Source organism: Pimephales promelas, chromosome 5 (genome assembly GCF_988280905.1).
Source record: "Pimephales promelas chromosome 5, fPimPro1.hap1.1, whole genome shotgun sequence".
NCBI classification, from domain to species: Eukaryota; Metazoa; Chordata; class Actinopteri; order Cypriniformes; family Leuciscidae; genus Pimephales; species Pimephales promelas.
In genome coordinates this window covers 24,546,700-24,561,825 of record NC_142773.1, presented here as the reverse complement: position 1 = coordinate 24,561,825, position 15,126 = coordinate 24,546,700, and the positions used below count along the sequence as shown (strand labels likewise).

Genomic DNA, 15,126 nt, shown 5'->3' with positions numbered 1-15,126 from the left:
AAATAAAATGAAAGTTTATTTTTGAAGATTTACAATGTCACCCATTCGGTGGAATGGCTCGGTTAACGTGGTTTAACATCGATGTAATACGTTGTTTTTAGCGTACCTTTTGCTTAAACGAGGAGCTGGGGGGACGCCGGAAAAATAGACATTTTACTCATTAGGCTGCTTCATTAAAAACGTGACACATTTTCGGCGTGGATCCATGCAAATGAATCATTTTCACCTTGAAAATAATAAATGGTTTTTGTTTTGTTTTTTGTTTTTTTGCATTTTAAATAATAGAACATTTCCCAGTGATCGTAAATAAAACAAAATTCCATTTTCTCGGTTTAATGAAAACCAATAGGTAGTTATGGCAGAGGCGAATAACATCCGGATATCTCTCCAATGGAGCGTGCCGTGTTAACGCAGACGTGTAAGTTTCACGTTTGAGGGGGTTAAACCGTGACATCTACACATTTTCCAAAGTGGACTATTTAGGCTGCTTCATTAAAAATGTGACATTTAGACGTTTTTTTCAGCGTGGATCGAGGCAAATGAATCCTGTTCACCTTGAAAATAATAAATGTTTTTTGCAGTTTAAATAGACCATTTCTCAGTGATCGTCAATAATTCCATTTTTCTCAGTTTAATGAAAACCAATAGGTAGTTTAGATCTGGAAGACGTATTTTAGAGTGTTTACTCATCTGCAATACGTCTAGGACGTCTTCAGATGACAAATATGTTTAGAAGATGTCAGTTTAACATGCATTCTAAATCATTACATCTTAAAGACATCTTCTAAACGTCTATTTGACATCTGACAGGGACGTCCTAGACGTATTGCAGATGAGCAAGCACTCTTTAAAATACGTCTTCCGGATGTAAATATTACATCAAATAGACTTGTGCTATCTGGGATAGCTTTTCGATCGAGGGAACCCATTTGCGCCGCTAGCTTCCCTAGTTGTCCTACAAAGTGACGTCATCACTTCGGCACTCTATGGAGTGTACGTCACCGAAAGTAACAGATATGAGCTGCATTTTATTGATCATCGGCTAATTTCAAAATCAGCAAAGCCCTGGTAAGACCATTTCTTTTCTTTACTTTTAATGAAGATTGTAGTGTTAAGCGTCTGCGACTTCTGCCGAGTTCAGACTGCACGATTTTCAAAGTAGTTTGTTCGCTGTTCTTTTCACACTGCATGACTATCTTGGCCAGCATTCAGTCGCTGCTGTGTTCACTCTACACGATGGATCGGCGACAGGTTTTACTCTACATGACTTTTCAACAGGAAAAATCGCCAAAAACTCTGTCTAGCACGCTGCGACAGGTCAGGCAGACAGGTCCAGATGTTTGCAAGCCAAATATCTCACAGGCGTCGGCGACTTGTCGGCGATTCTCTCAGATCGCGTCTTTGCTCATTCACACTGCGTGATTGTAACTCGCATCAACGAGCGCTTTACGCCTCTTTTTTACCCGTGTTTGACGCATCTGTGGAGATGACTTTTTGGTGAGATACAGCTCCCATAGTCACTCCTCGCTGATACCATTCGGCCAACTGGTCGAATGGTAGCGAACTGGTCCGGCCTTGGTGGGACTAACACACTATTACCCCATTTGCCGGTCAAGCGTGTGCACGCGGTAGCTTTCTTGTAACGTAAAGAAAGCTAGCCGCGGTTGGCATAGCTGTCAGCGGCGCGTCCCCCATTCAGCACGACGGCAATGCGACTCGTGAGCAGCAGTTGCGCGTCGGTGAGAGGGGTCAGCTTTAAACGCTTCGAGTCGAGCCCGCAGGGTCGACAACAGAAGCTCTTCGCAGAGGTCACATCCGCCTTTGGTGAGAGCGAGCTCTGCGTGTTCCAGTCCCGGGCAGAGATTTCAGAAGAGATGGCGGTCTCCGGTGCTGAGAGGGGTGTGGCATGAGCCGCCGGTGGTGCGAGGCATATTTAAAAAGACACTCGCTTGATCTTTTGTAAAGTTCACTTGGAACTTATGCTCTAAAAAGGAGACGTCAACCGGATGGCGTAGCTCGCAGGATGGCTGAAGGTGGTGAAGACTGCCGGCTTGTTCAGGCACTGTCCAGGCTCGCTACATGCCCCTCAATGGCAAGGTGGCATCTGCAGTTCAGAGATGCGAAGAGCTTCGCTGAAGAGATGAAAATCAGGGATGTGGCCTACAAACCGCACTTATATACACTCTAGCCATGCCCTTTCTGGCAAGCTATGATGCAATGACGGTGTAAGTGCCTCTAATTTGATGCGAGTTCACTCGAGTTTGTCTATAGGCTGCAGCAGTTTGCCACAGAGCAACCAATGAGCTTGCTTGCTAGCCCGCTCAAGGTCTGCAGCTGCTGCACTGCGTTGACAATGGATACAAAAATTAAGGATAATGTTTTGGCTTCAATATCTCAGAAAAGATGAATTTTTCCCACGTAAGCTAGCTTATGCAATTTGAGAGAACCTCTCATAAGAGAAAGGTATTTTCGTTTTATAATTACAAATGAATTACAGATTATCCAGAGATCCCCTGACCCCATAACACCTCCTGAAGTGGTTTGAGTGATCGGATTCAAATCCGTCTCGAATGAGTTTCGGAGGCCATTTACGGCCTCTGAGTGTCACGGTGGAGAAGGGTGTCAGATTAATTCGAAGCCTCGCCCTCGACACATCATGGCACATTTCGTTTGGTTCAACAACTGTTTCATTGCTTCACAAAGCCTCGATCTGCCCACCACAACCAGGCAAGTATGAGGGTGTGGGGGGATGCTGAAAAACTGTCACTGTCAACTGTCAAGGAACATTGGTGTGTCAAATGAGTAGGTCTCCAAGCTTCTTCTTCTTCTGGCTTTCCGGCAGACTAGATGCCTTACGGCATGTTGCTGCCTCTCACAGTTCAGTCTCGGTATCGTTTTATGGCACCACCATTCTCAGAGGGCTAATCCTGTTGCAGTTATAAAGTCCACGACTGCTTCCACTATCCTCGATTGGTTCTCATGAGGATTTAAAAAGGTCTCCAAGCTGATTGGATAGATATGTTGATAACTGATTGTCGACAGCTGGTTGGAATAATGTGCTAATTGGATCAATTATTTGAACATGCTGCTCCCAAACTTTGTTGATAATAGGCTACATTTCTTATGGCTAAAATGTGCTTACGTGACAGAAATGGGACATAGATTATCGCATTCACACAAATTAAATCTTTTATGTGTTGTGTTCTGTCACAAAATTAATGATTTTATTAATTCTTGTATAAAATGTACAATCATGTAAAATAAGCAAAATAATAGGACATTAAAATACTGACGGATTGACACATGGATTCTCGGGACACCCTTTGAGTTTTATTTTAAAGATTTAAGTTTCAAAGATGTGGAAAGCGTGACTCGTTGATCACCTTCTTCTGTGAAGTTCAACTGAAGGTGTGTTTACTTAACCTTCAACATCTGTGTGAGCAGATGCCCAGGTTCCCCAAACCTGTTCTAATGAGGTTTTTTTAAGTTGAAGGGGGTGGAGTTAGTGATATAACCAAAAGATGTAAAGGTCTATATATACTAAACTTTGTCACTGTTCTTTACCTTCTACTCTTGAGTCCAAACAGGTAAGGTGATTGCTTTGCCAACCTTTAATTAACATTTCTTGTTATCCTCATTAAGTATGTGTTTTTGGTTTTTTCAGGTTCAAGCTGAAAGAATGCAGGCTCTTCAGGTTCTGTCTCTGACTTTTCTGTCCGTGCTAGCGGTCAGTGCTCAGTCCATCAGCTCTGGAAAATGTCCAGAACCTCCTGTCCAACAAAACTTTGATCCTGCTAGGGTAAACTTTTGCTTATACACTGTCAAAAATCCACCTAAATAATTAAAGGGATAGTTTTAGCTTACCTCAAGGGCATCCAAGATGTAGGTTTCTTTGTTTCTGCAGTATTTTCAATTTTGATATTTTTCGGTCAAACCGTTGTTGTCTATCAGTCATATAATGGAGGTTTAGGGGGTCAAAATGAAACATGATTTAATGACTCGTAAATGTAAGTACACATTGATGGCCTAAGACGCAAAACGAGCGGTTTGTGTGTTGGACATGGCTGTGGGTACACAAGGTAAAAAGAAAAACGATATAAATACTGTTCGTTTTCTCACACAAACCGCTCGTTTCATGTCTTAGGCCATCAATGTGTACTTACATTTACGAGTACATATCAAAAATTAATTTCAAAGTGAACTATCCCTTTAAGGTCAGCTGCTGGCTATTAACTTGGTTGTACAAGTAATTTCAACTTATAAAAATAAATTGAGTTGAATCTCATATAACTTACAAAAAAGTTAAAATTTCCTTACTTATTTTGATGAGTTAAAGTTATCATGACTTATTGATTATAATTTATTATTTTTATTTTATTTATTTATTTTTTTGTAAATGTTTCTCAATCTGTATATTTACTTTTTTAGTATCAGGAGCAAAAATTATACTACAATAATTATGACCACTTTACTGCACTAAAGCCAAGAGGAATACAAAATAAATCCAATATTGATAACAAAAATTAAATAGCAGAAATGGTAGAATGGTATTTGTTCATATGAAACTTAATTTTCAGCTTCAAAATTACCTGTATAATCACAGGAAAAAAATCCTGTTGCATAACTTCTTATCATTTTGTTATTTTATAGTACATGGGCAGATGGTATGAGATCATGAAGATTCCAGCCCGGTTCCAGTTGGGCGAGTGCTGCCAGGCCGCTTACACTCTGAGTGATGGCATTGTCCTTGTTCGAAATGAACAGTTACTGTAAGTATTGATGAGAAAATAGTGCAATATAAATAAAATAACATACATTTGTTAATATTCTGAATATATTGAGTATGTTTACAAATAATAAATAACATGGAATCTGACATTCAGAATATTCAGAGTTTTGCACTTTCTTATAAAATGGTTTAAATTAACCTAATATATTTTCTCTGAACATCCTCACAGTGCTAATGACACTTATAGCTTCATTGAGGGAACTGCCAAGATTGTAGATGCATCAGAGCCTGCCAAACTTGAAGTCAGCTTCTTTGAAGGTAAGTCTAAACAAATCTTTTTTTTTTAGCTGGTTTATTTGATTTTATTTTCAAATCTTTGATTTGAGTTATCCATGATGTTCTCTTTCAGATGCTCCTCCTGGCCCTTACTGGGTGCTGGCTACTGATTATGATGAGTACGCACTGGTTTACTCGTGCTCTGATTTCGCCGGTCTCTTTCACTCTGAGTTTTCCTGGATCTTGAGCAGAAAACGCACACTTCCCAAGGAGACCATCTCTGAGCTGTTAGACATCCTTAATTCCCAAGGCATCAATACTGATGTTTTTACTGAGACCGACCAGACACCGGAACTGTGCAGTGTGATGCCTTAATACAGACTTGAATAATGAGCTACTGTGAGATGTGTTGTGGTCTAATTACTTTTCATTGACATTTAAGTTAACCTATATTCAACTAGCTATTGAATCATTTTTTAGGCTATACTCTTGCAAGAAATGCATCCTTTGCCAAAAGTTAAACAGGTATCCATAAAACCACAAATAAACAATGCACAAAACAATGCAATACCATTACAGCCGCTTATGACCATAAGCAGTAGTAAATAAGTGGGTTTTAAGCAATGATTTAAAATCAATGTATGAAGGTGCAGACTTTATGTAAGATGGCAGATTGTTCCACAGCTGGGAAGCGGCCACAGAAAAGGCACGATCTCCTTTCAATTTTAGACGTGTCCTCGGAGTCAGCTGTTACTACTGGTTGACCTGAGATTTCTAAAAACATTATGGTGGGCTGAAAGGAGATCAAAGATTTCTAGAGGACCCAGTCCATGCAATTCCTTATAAATAAACCGCAAACGGGAAATCCTTTTTACTGTCCGCGTTTAGATTTCGGCAAATCAGTTTGGGCAAATCCAAAAAACGTGATTATTGTTCATGAGTCAAACGCCCACCCACGGACGAAATCATGCAATCTACCATGAGGGAATAATAAACTGATGCGATTTGCTTTAATGATGAATTTACATCTCATTGCTCATCTGTCTGATCAAACGCTTCGCTGCACAAGTGGTGACACTTCTTCATAGCTTTTATTTGTATTTCTTAATCAAGTCTCAATCAACCAATTAACTATTTTTTTGTGGGATATGAGCACTGATTTAACTGAGGAACTTTCTATTGTCCCTCTTCTCAAAGTCCTGTATGTTACTATTGTATAAGCTACGCATGGGCCCATTAGGAGCAAGGGAAGGGGGTACCCATATGGAAAAAAAAACAGCATGGTTCATATACAGCAACCATATATCTTTCTTACTTAAATTGGCCAGAATTGCCTTATGTGTTTCATGCAAGACCAATACATGTCCTATTCAAAATCAGACCGATTATGGCCCCTTTATACTAAATAGATACTTATAGGGGATTTTTGTGTCATGTATGAATACTGTAAAAGTCTTATATGAGTTGTACATGACAAAAGTATGGAATGGTGTGGTAGAAAACACACAATATTCATATACAAATCATTTAAAGTTCTTATGTTGAATCATATGAGTTTTACATGACAAACATATGCAATGGTATATGGTTTTATTAGAAAACAACTCAAATTCATATACAAATCATTTAAAGTTCTTATATTGAATCATATGCTAGTCAAATTAAAGTCATATTGGATTTATACACATTTTGTGTCATTTTCTTATACTTGTTATAAAAAGTGTGTCATACAGATTTCATGTTTAGATGACCAACATGACTTATATGAAGTTTGCAAATTTGGAAATTGTACAATACAGAATTTTGTTCATTGTAAAGTAAAAAAAAAAAGGCAAAATTCAAACAGTGGTTTTAACAAACTATTGATTTTAATAACAAACAAGCCCCTTTACATCATAGGTTAACCTTTAAAATAAACAATAAATGCACAATATAGGCATTTCTGTCAAATGGTCTGTGATACTTCAAATCCTGAACATGTCAGTGAATGTAAGTCCTGTGTCAGTGAAGTTGATTCAGTACCTGCTTCGACTCTGCAACAGTACAGCAGTGCTCGAGTCAACAACATTCAACAGATGAAGAACAGTTCTAGGATACGAGCGGATCAGTCGCAGGGTACAAGTGGATCAGTTGTGTCCAGTTGCTAACAGTATATACTGTAGAGTTTCATAGAGCAGGAACGGCTGTGCAGATCCAACTTTCTCGAAAAATCCTGGAGTGCTGGTTCTCTAGACAACACAACACAAAACCAGATCGATCACAATTAATACAATTTGTGTCACACAAGAAACTATTTTGGTAAGACAAGAATTTACTCATTTCCAAGTAAATTAAAGACTTCATTCATCCAAAAATGTTAATTCTGTCATTAATTATTAACCCACATGTTGTTCCAAACCAGAGTTGTGTTCATCTTCGGAACACATAACGAAGTTATTTTTAATGAAATTTTTAATGAAGACATTTCTGTCCCTCCATTGACAGCCTATTCAACTACCATTTCCAAAGCCACAGAAAGGAAATCTAAAGTCAAAACCATGTCCTTAGTGGTAAACTTGAGGAACGCCCATCAAAGTAGCTACAAATGTGGGGAGGCGTCGCGACAGTCGTGTCGCAAAAGTGGATCTCTACCGTCAGTCAATGCAAAGACATGTTACGCGCATAAAAAATACTGTTGAAAAATTTTAACTTTGCCGTCAATTTGCGCAATACTAAAAAAAATGAGCCTGCCTGCGACGCACGAATGGATTCAAAGTGTTTAAGCCTATACATATGAACACAGCATAATGATGTAGCCTACCTTTATACCAGTGATCTCAAACTCAATTCCTGGAGGGCCACAGCTCTGCACAGTTTAGCTCGAACTCACACCTCGTGTAAAGAAGTTTCTAGCAATCCTGAAGGCCTTGATTAGCTCAATGGATCTGGATCAGGTGTGTTTGATTAGGTTTGGAGCAAAATGCAGACATGTGGCTCTCCGGGAATTGAGTTTGAGATCACTGCTTTATTGAGAATGATGAGTTGACGTCATTTTACATTTTACAGTTGAAAGAAATTCTTACATGTTTGGAACAACATGAGGGTGAGTAATTAATGACAGAATTTCCATTGTGGGTGACTAACCCTTTAAGAATAAATTTAGACACCCACCTTAAGAAATCTCCCTAGTCAGCCGCCGGAAGAATCTGTGTTCCCTTCTTGTGGCTGTGATGTTGGACAGGTGATGGGCAGATATTTTCCAGTCAGTAGAGTATAAAATTAAAATTTTTTTTGGAGGGTTACAGCGATTTAACAAAGTTGCATCAAACATGTTTCTAGAACAGTGAATAAAATGTTGAAAATTGGCCAGAATACATTTTTGTATATGTGACAAACTCTGGTGGTGATATGCATAAGAATACCTTAAGGAAAGTTTTATGTTTGTACAGGTTAAGAATAGTATTTTTAGTTTTTATTTAGAAAACTTTAAAGGGAAATGCAAAGACATGATAATTTACTCTGATGAAGATATCCATGTCTTTCTTTCTTTAGTCGAAAATAAATTAAGGTTTTTGAGGAAAACATTCTAGGATTTTTCTACACAGACTTCAATGGTAACCAAAAATTCAAATTTTCTAAGAAGGTTCAAATGTCCATCTCAATGTAGCTTCAAAGTCTCGACAGTATATGACATGATTAAAATATATATTATGCAATTTATATATGTGGCTTTTGCAGCATATATGTCCCTTACAATATTCTGTTGGAACATAAAATCACAGGTGTTTTTAGCAAACCTTTTCCATATGGTTCCCCCAACACGTGTCTTTCATATGGACCATATCCTCACGTGTTGTGTGTTTTGCATGTTGCAGGTGTTTGTATAATGTTGCCCCTTTTCCCCTAGATGGGGTGTAACATTGTAATAACTCAAACAACACTAGTGTGATAAGATCATATGATGTGGGGCTCAACCTTCAATTGAGGACACAAGTTTCATAACTAAAGGATGAATGGAAAAACATTGAATAACTTCATGGATATAATGTGATTAACTAAAAAAAATATAGTTTTATTGATACATTGGCCAATTTTTTATTTTTTTATTTAAATATATCGGGTAACCAACTAAACCATTATTTTCAAAGTTTTGAACCTTTATTAAAGACTAAAAAGTCCAAAATGTTTAAACATCAAGGGTGTAATTTAATTCTATAAAAAGGAAAACAATATTTACCCTGAAGGTGAACAACATAAAATACAAATTCATGGAGTAATGAGAATAAAGTTATAAGACTTGAAAGCAAAATGCTTTATCCTAAACCAACATAAATAAATTGTAAAACTATAACGCTTGATGGATTCAGGCAGTTTCTTCAGGAAAACGTAAATCACAGATGTGCACAATGATGGTGCTGAATTACATTTTAAATGATAAATTGCTACCCTTTTATATATATATATTTATATATTTATATATACGTATATATATATAATTTTTTCTTATATAAAATGTACAATCGTTTAAAATAAGCTAAATAATTGGTCATTAAAATACTGATTTACACATGAATTCTTTTGGAAACCTTTTGAGTTTCATTTTAAAGCTTTAGTTTCAAAGATGTGGAAAGCTACCCGTGATTCGTTGATCACCTTCTTCTGTGAAGTTCAACTCAAGGTGTGTTTACTTAACCTTCAACATCTGTTTGAGCAGATGCCCAGGTTCCCCAAACCTGTTCTAATGAGGTTTTATTTATTTTTTAAGTTGAAGGGGGTGGAGTTAGTGATATAACCAAAAGATGTAAAGGTCTATATATACTAAACTTTGTCACTGTTCTTTACCTTCTACTCTTGAGTCCAAACAGGTAATATGGTTGCTTTGAATCTACAACTGTCCAACCTTTATTTAACATTTCTTGTTATCCTCATTAAGTATGTGTTTTTGTTTTTTCAGGTTCAAGCTGAAAGAATGCAGGCTCTTCAGGTTCTATCTCTGACTTTTCTGTCCGTGCTAGCGGTCAGTGCTCAGTCCATCAGCTCTGGAAAATGTCCAGAACCTCCTGTTCAGCAAAACTTTGATCCTGCAAGGGTAAACTTTTGCTTATACACTGTCAAAATTCCACCTGAATACTTGAGATTAGCTGCTGGCTGTTAACTTAATTGTACAACTAATTTCAACTTCAATTACATTAAACAGACGATTAAAAAATTTGAGTTGAATCTCATATAACTTATAAAAAAATATTCTGATGAGTTAAAGCATAATATACCAAGTCTTATTAATCATTTGTTTTTTTTCTTTATTTCTTTCTTTCTTTCTTTATTTTTTACTTTGTTAATGTTTCTTAATCTTTATATTTACATTTTTAGTATCAGGAACATCATTATGAACCACTTTGTCAACATAAAATAAATCCCATATTGATAGCACACAAAAAACAACAACAACAAATGTAGCAGAAATAGTAAAATATTAGTATTTGTTCATATGAAACTTCATTTTCAGCTTCAAAATTTCCTGTATTATCACAGGAAAAAAACCTGTTGCAAAACTTTTTTTAACATAATTTTATTATTTTATAGTACATGGGCAGATGGTATGAGATCATGAAGGTTCCAGCCCCGTTCCAGTTGGGCGAGTGCTGCCAGGCCACTTACACTCTGAGTGACGGCATTGTCCTTGTTCGAAATGATGAGCTACTGTAAGTATTGATGAGAAAATAGTACAATATAGGCTAAATAAAATATAATTTGTTAATATTCAGAATATAACTAGTATATAAAATATCAAATCAAATAAAATGGATTCTGATCTAATGGAAACAAATGGAATGATAATCCATAGATTTCATTTATTTTCTCTGTACATCCTCACAGTGCTAATGGCACTGTCAACTTCATTGAGGGAACTGCCAAGATTGTTGATGCATCAGAGCCTGCCAAACTTGAAGTCAGCTTCTTTGAAGGTAAGTCTAAACAAATCATTCTTTTCAGAATGATTTTATTTTTTTATTTTTTTTTATTTCCGAATCTTTGATTTGCGTTCTCCATGATGTTCTCTTTCAGGTGCACCCGATGCCCCCTACTGGGTGCTGGCTACTGATTATGATGGGTACACCCTGGTTTACTCGTGCTCTGATTTCGCCGGTCTCTTTCACGCTGAGTTTTCCTGGATCATGAGCAGAACACGCACACTTCCCAAGGAGACCATCTCTGAGCTGTTAGACATCCTCAATTCCCAAGGCATCAATACTGGTGTTTTTACTGAGACCGACCAGACACCGGAACTGTGCAGTGTGATGCCTTAATACAGCCTTGAATAATGAGCTGAGATGTGTTGTGGTCTAAATATTTCTTACATTATTGTTTTTCAGTAATATTCCCACAACATATTTAATTGGTGGTCTGTGGCATGAGAATGTGAATAATTATTTTCTGAATCGTAGGTCGCAATGTAAACTAAAGCTTTTAGTTTAATTTATCCATTGCTGATGCAACTTTTCTTTCTTAAAACAGTTGAATGCTATCTAGGAAATATCTATGTGTACAGTGTGCTAAATCAAAGACTTTAGATAAGACTTTAAATAAAGGACAAAATATCAAAACGCTGCCTTTTGTCATTTGTTTGGGTCTTGCTTGGGTCTGAATTCCTCATTATTATAGCTCCACAGGCCCCTTTTCTACCCCTTTTCTGATATGCGTCTGTGAGAAACCCATTTTGAAGCGGCCTCTTTAAATTAAAAAGGAGATGTGTCGTACTCATAATGTATTATTATGAAACTAAAACAGGATATCCATCTGTCTAAAAGACATCTTAGTTCATACTGCAGGTAACATATGCTAACAACGGTATGTTCTGTAGGCAGAGGTCACAGGTCTTTTGTATTTGGCATGTATTATCACTGTGGTTACACTTTGTGTTTATTTATCAGATGTTTGTTTATTTATCTGTTTAATTTCAATGGAGAGTTCTCTTATCCTTTACCATAATTTGGACTTTACAAAACAGAGTTGTTTTGGGGTTAAACCCCTCGTTATCCCTTTGCCCCACTGTGACTCTATAATACAGTGCACAAACAAGCTGGGCAGAAATCCCTCTTAAAAAGCTTACTCCACATAGATTCTTAAATTAGTGGTTTACATGTCTTAATTCTCTGCTCTCTCAAAGTTTAAGCACTTTATTCGTGATTCTCTCTTTTTGGCTGATATGAGTCCAAGTGCCACGTTTTCATCTAATCATGCAAACACACCCAACTGACAACCAACAAGAACATCTGATGTTTGAATTATGTTGTGTGTTGAGTGTTACGTTTATTTTTCAAGCACACCAAATTATGATTCATTGCAGTCCACACTGCAAATCATCTGACTCAGTTTTGAGTAGATTAAAAAAAAACAGTAATTCAGTGACATTTCACACAGTAAAATCACTCATTCTTAAGGTGAATACATTGTTTATTTTTTTGCCAAATTGGTTTGTAGTTATTTGGATTTTTAAAACAATGTAGAAATTTAAGTTCATCCAAAAAGATTGAGATAATTTGTGATAATCGTGTAAAAGAAAACATCTTTGTCTTTTAAAAGTGAAAAAATGCTAAAGATCTAGGTTCATTCAGAATTTTATTGTAGATATTGTTTGTAGAGGAGTGTTTAGTCAAACCTGACTTGTACAAAATATATCTTTTTAAATTAGCATTGATTAGACTTAATTTGTCTTTTTATGTGTGAAAAAAATCTGATTTTTGTGTTGAATTGTGAGTCAAAATCATTTTTATAAATAATATTTCGCAGAACTTCATAATGGAAAAACTTGTTTTCCTTTTTTTTCTTTTTGTCAGTAAAATGTTTTCATTTATGTGCTCACCAAGCCTGCATATATATATATATATATATATATATATATATATATATATATATATATATATATATATATGCATATAATTAAAAAAACTGCAATATGGTGAAATATAATTACCATATAAAATAATCTATTTTAAAGTATTTAAAGATGTAATTTATTCTGACAAAAAACTGAATTTTCAGCATCATTACTCCAGTCTTTAGTCACATGATTCTTCAGAAATCATTCTAATATGCTGATTTGATGCTCAAGAAACATTTTAAGAAACAAATAAGGCACTTAATACTTTTGTGGAAACTGTCATATTTTCAAGAATCTTTCATAAACAGAAAGTTCAAAAGAACAGCCCATTTGAAAAAAAAATCTTTGTAACATTATAAATGTCTTAACTAAATAAATGCATCAATTTCTGACCCCAAACTTTTTTTAAATAGTCTACATTGTATATTGTAATTTTCACAGCCTCAGGTTTAAATTGCTTAAATGCTATTCTATTATAATGTCATCAATAAGCACTTGAGATTCCTGCGGTTTCACAAGCATTTGTTTGCTCATTTCTTACAAAGCTCTGCATAGCACCGGAGGTGGTGTGTGGGGTCATTTATAATAATCAGCAAAACAGCTTTATTAGCCTTCTGTCAGCTTATCCCCGCGGGAGGTGGACACTTGCCGCCAATCTCTGCATGTCCCCAAGAATCTGTTATCCAGCAAAACGCTCATATGCCGCCCAATTGTGCGCACACCTATCCCTGTACTAATTCTCCCTGATCCTCTCAGTGTTAAAAAATATAAGTCTGGGAAATGCAGACAATGCTGTAAGCGGGTGGTGAGCACAAACTGTCAGATTAACCAGTCTGAGCACATGATCATCCACAACATAGTCAGGGGGGCAGGCGCCCAATTAATGCAACCTGATATAGTCTCTGATTAACACCATGAGAATGATTTCTATATGAGTTGCACTTGAAAGGCACATGCACATCCTGCTTGGTTTCAATTGACTTTGTCTTTTCCACGGAAAAGGAAGCTGGGCGTTTGGGTGTCTTACCCTCTGTCTTAAAGTGCTAACAGGGGATTACTGAGGTAAATGTTGAAAGAGGTTTAGCCACTGCGCTTAGGCAGTGCTCTTAATTACATTTCAGAGTGTCCTGCATGCAGTTGGATGAGAGATCATAGTGATGTCAGGTAAGGGGGGGGGCTTAAGTAGGCAGATAAAGCCAAGCTAATAGAGATAACATGAATCTGTAATTAAAGGTCTTTTTTAGTTAAGACAAGGAGCTGGCACTTGTTGGCCAAGGCACCCGCGGCAGGACTGAAGACTTGAGAGTCCTGAGAGTTGTTGACTCCTTCTTGTTACAGATTCTGGTCTTGTGTTCATTTTGGAATCATTTTTCATATTTGGAATGAATGTATTGATATTTACTTCCTGACTGAGAGCCTGGACAGATTCCCATTTCTCTGGCCGACATTCAGAGGTGAGTCTATAGTGTGATTTTGAATTTTTTTAAAATTTAAGGATGATTGTATTTTAAACATGTTCATTTCACTGTAGATGCATTGCAATGGTGTGCAACAGTTTCATTGGACAATATAGAATTATTGTTGGTTTAACTTAAAAAAAATTAAGTAACCTGGTTGCCTTAAAATTGTAAGTTGATTGAACTGGAAAAAGTGAGTTAATACAATGAAGGAGACTGATTTAATCATCAGAAACTCAAAATAATAAGTTATCTGAACTAAATAAATTATTTAAGTTGGTTTGACAAAAGAAAAAATGTTGTGATAACAAATCTTGAAAACGTTTTTTTACAGTATAGAACAGTGAAGTCATCAGTACGATGGCATCGCTTTTTCCTGCAGAGCAATGCTTTAGCTAAATTGAACCCATTCCATAATTGAACTTTAAATCAACACTGAACTGATTTCAGTTGAATAATGACACTGTTGCTCACTGAATCGTTTTCCTGTTAATCACTGTAAAGCTGCTTTGAAACAATCTGAAATGTCTAAATAAGGGTGACTTGTCTTGACTAAAACATGCAATTAATTTTAACCATCTTTATTCCTTTTAACTCTTTGTCATGTGCCAAAGAAGTGATCAAGGATAAGGTAGTTGGTAGTGTTCGCATCATTGTCACTTCTGTTCATAACTGTCTATGACCTACCCAAATGCAAGGCTTGATTTAAGTCGTCAGCAGTTTTCCCTTAATTTATTCCTTTAATGAGATTAGTCCCAAGCAAATCCATCCAGTTCAAGTCTGTGACTTGGATACAGTATGTC

General features: G+C 36.5%; 2 protein-coding genes across 6 annotated transcripts; both read left to right on the top strand.

Moving 5' to 3' along the window:
* Positions 1-934: 934 nt before the first annotated feature.
* On the top strand, positions 935-5,408 carry LOC120465046 (apolipoprotein D-like). 3 transcript variants are annotated; one of them, XM_089131173.1, is made up of 5 exons: positions 935-1,068; positions 3,665-3,799; positions 4,651-4,769; positions 4,959-5,047; positions 5,139-5,408. In XM_089131173.1, exons 2-5 carry the CDS (start codon positions 3,680-3,682, stop codon positions 5,378-5,380), a joined length of 570 nt encoding a protein of 189 aa, XP_088987299.1. In that variant the 5' UTR covers positions 935-1,068; positions 3,665-3,679; the 3' UTR covers positions 5,381-5,408. The 3 variants fall into 3 exon arrangements, with proteins under 3 accessions (XP_088987299.1, XP_088987298.1, XP_039510552.2); XM_089131172.1 differs by lacking the exon at positions 935-1,068 and adding an exon at positions 3,105-3,408; XM_039654618.2 differs by lacking the exon at positions 935-1,068 and adding an exon at positions 3,510-3,587.
* Positions 5,409-7,031: 1,623 nt separating this feature from the next.
* Positions 7,032-11,583, top strand: LOC120465146 (apolipoprotein D). 3 transcript variants are annotated; one of them, XM_089131171.1, is made up of 5 exons: positions 7,032-7,303; positions 9,939-10,073; positions 10,568-10,686; positions 10,862-10,950; positions 11,051-11,583. In XM_089131171.1, exons 2-5 carry the CDS (start codon positions 9,954-9,956, stop codon positions 11,290-11,292), a joined length of 570 nt encoding a protein of 189 aa, XP_088987297.1. In that variant the 5' UTR covers positions 7,032-7,303; positions 9,939-9,953; the 3' UTR covers positions 11,293-11,583. The 3 variants fall into 3 exon arrangements, with proteins under 3 accessions (XP_088987297.1, XP_088987296.1, XP_039510709.2); XM_089131170.1 differs by lacking the exon at positions 7,032-7,303 and adding an exon at positions 7,953-8,087; XM_039654775.2 differs by lacking the exon at positions 7,032-7,303 and adding an exon at positions 9,780-9,849.
* Positions 11,584-15,126: the final 3,543 nt, after the last annotated feature.

What these genes read in the sequence shown, in the direction of transcription:
- LOC120465046 (XM_089131173.1), top strand. Translation starts at nt 3,680, where the DNA reads ATGCAGGCTCTTCAGGTTCTGTCTCTGACTTTTCTGTCCGTGCTAGCG. An exon ending in GTTCGAAATGAACAGTTACT is followed by an intron (nt 4,770 to 4,958) that starts GTAAGTATTGAT and finishes ACATCCTCACAG; the next exon opens with TGCTAATGACACTTATAGCT. An exon ending in TGAAGTCAGCTTCTTTGAAG is followed by an intron (nt 5,048 to 5,138) that starts GTAAGTCTAAAC and finishes GTTCTCTTTCAG; the next exon opens with ATGCTCCTCCTGGCCCTTAC.
- LOC120465146 (XM_089131170.1), top strand. An exon ending in AAAACTTTGATCCTGCAAGG is followed by an intron (nt 10,074 to 10,567) that starts GTAAACTTTTGC and finishes ATTATTTTATAG; the next exon opens with TACATGGGCAGATGGTATGA. An exon ending in GTTCGAAATGATGAGCTACT is followed by an intron (nt 10,687 to 10,861) that starts GTAAGTATTGAT and finishes ACATCCTCACAG; the next exon opens with TGCTAATGGCACTGTCAACT.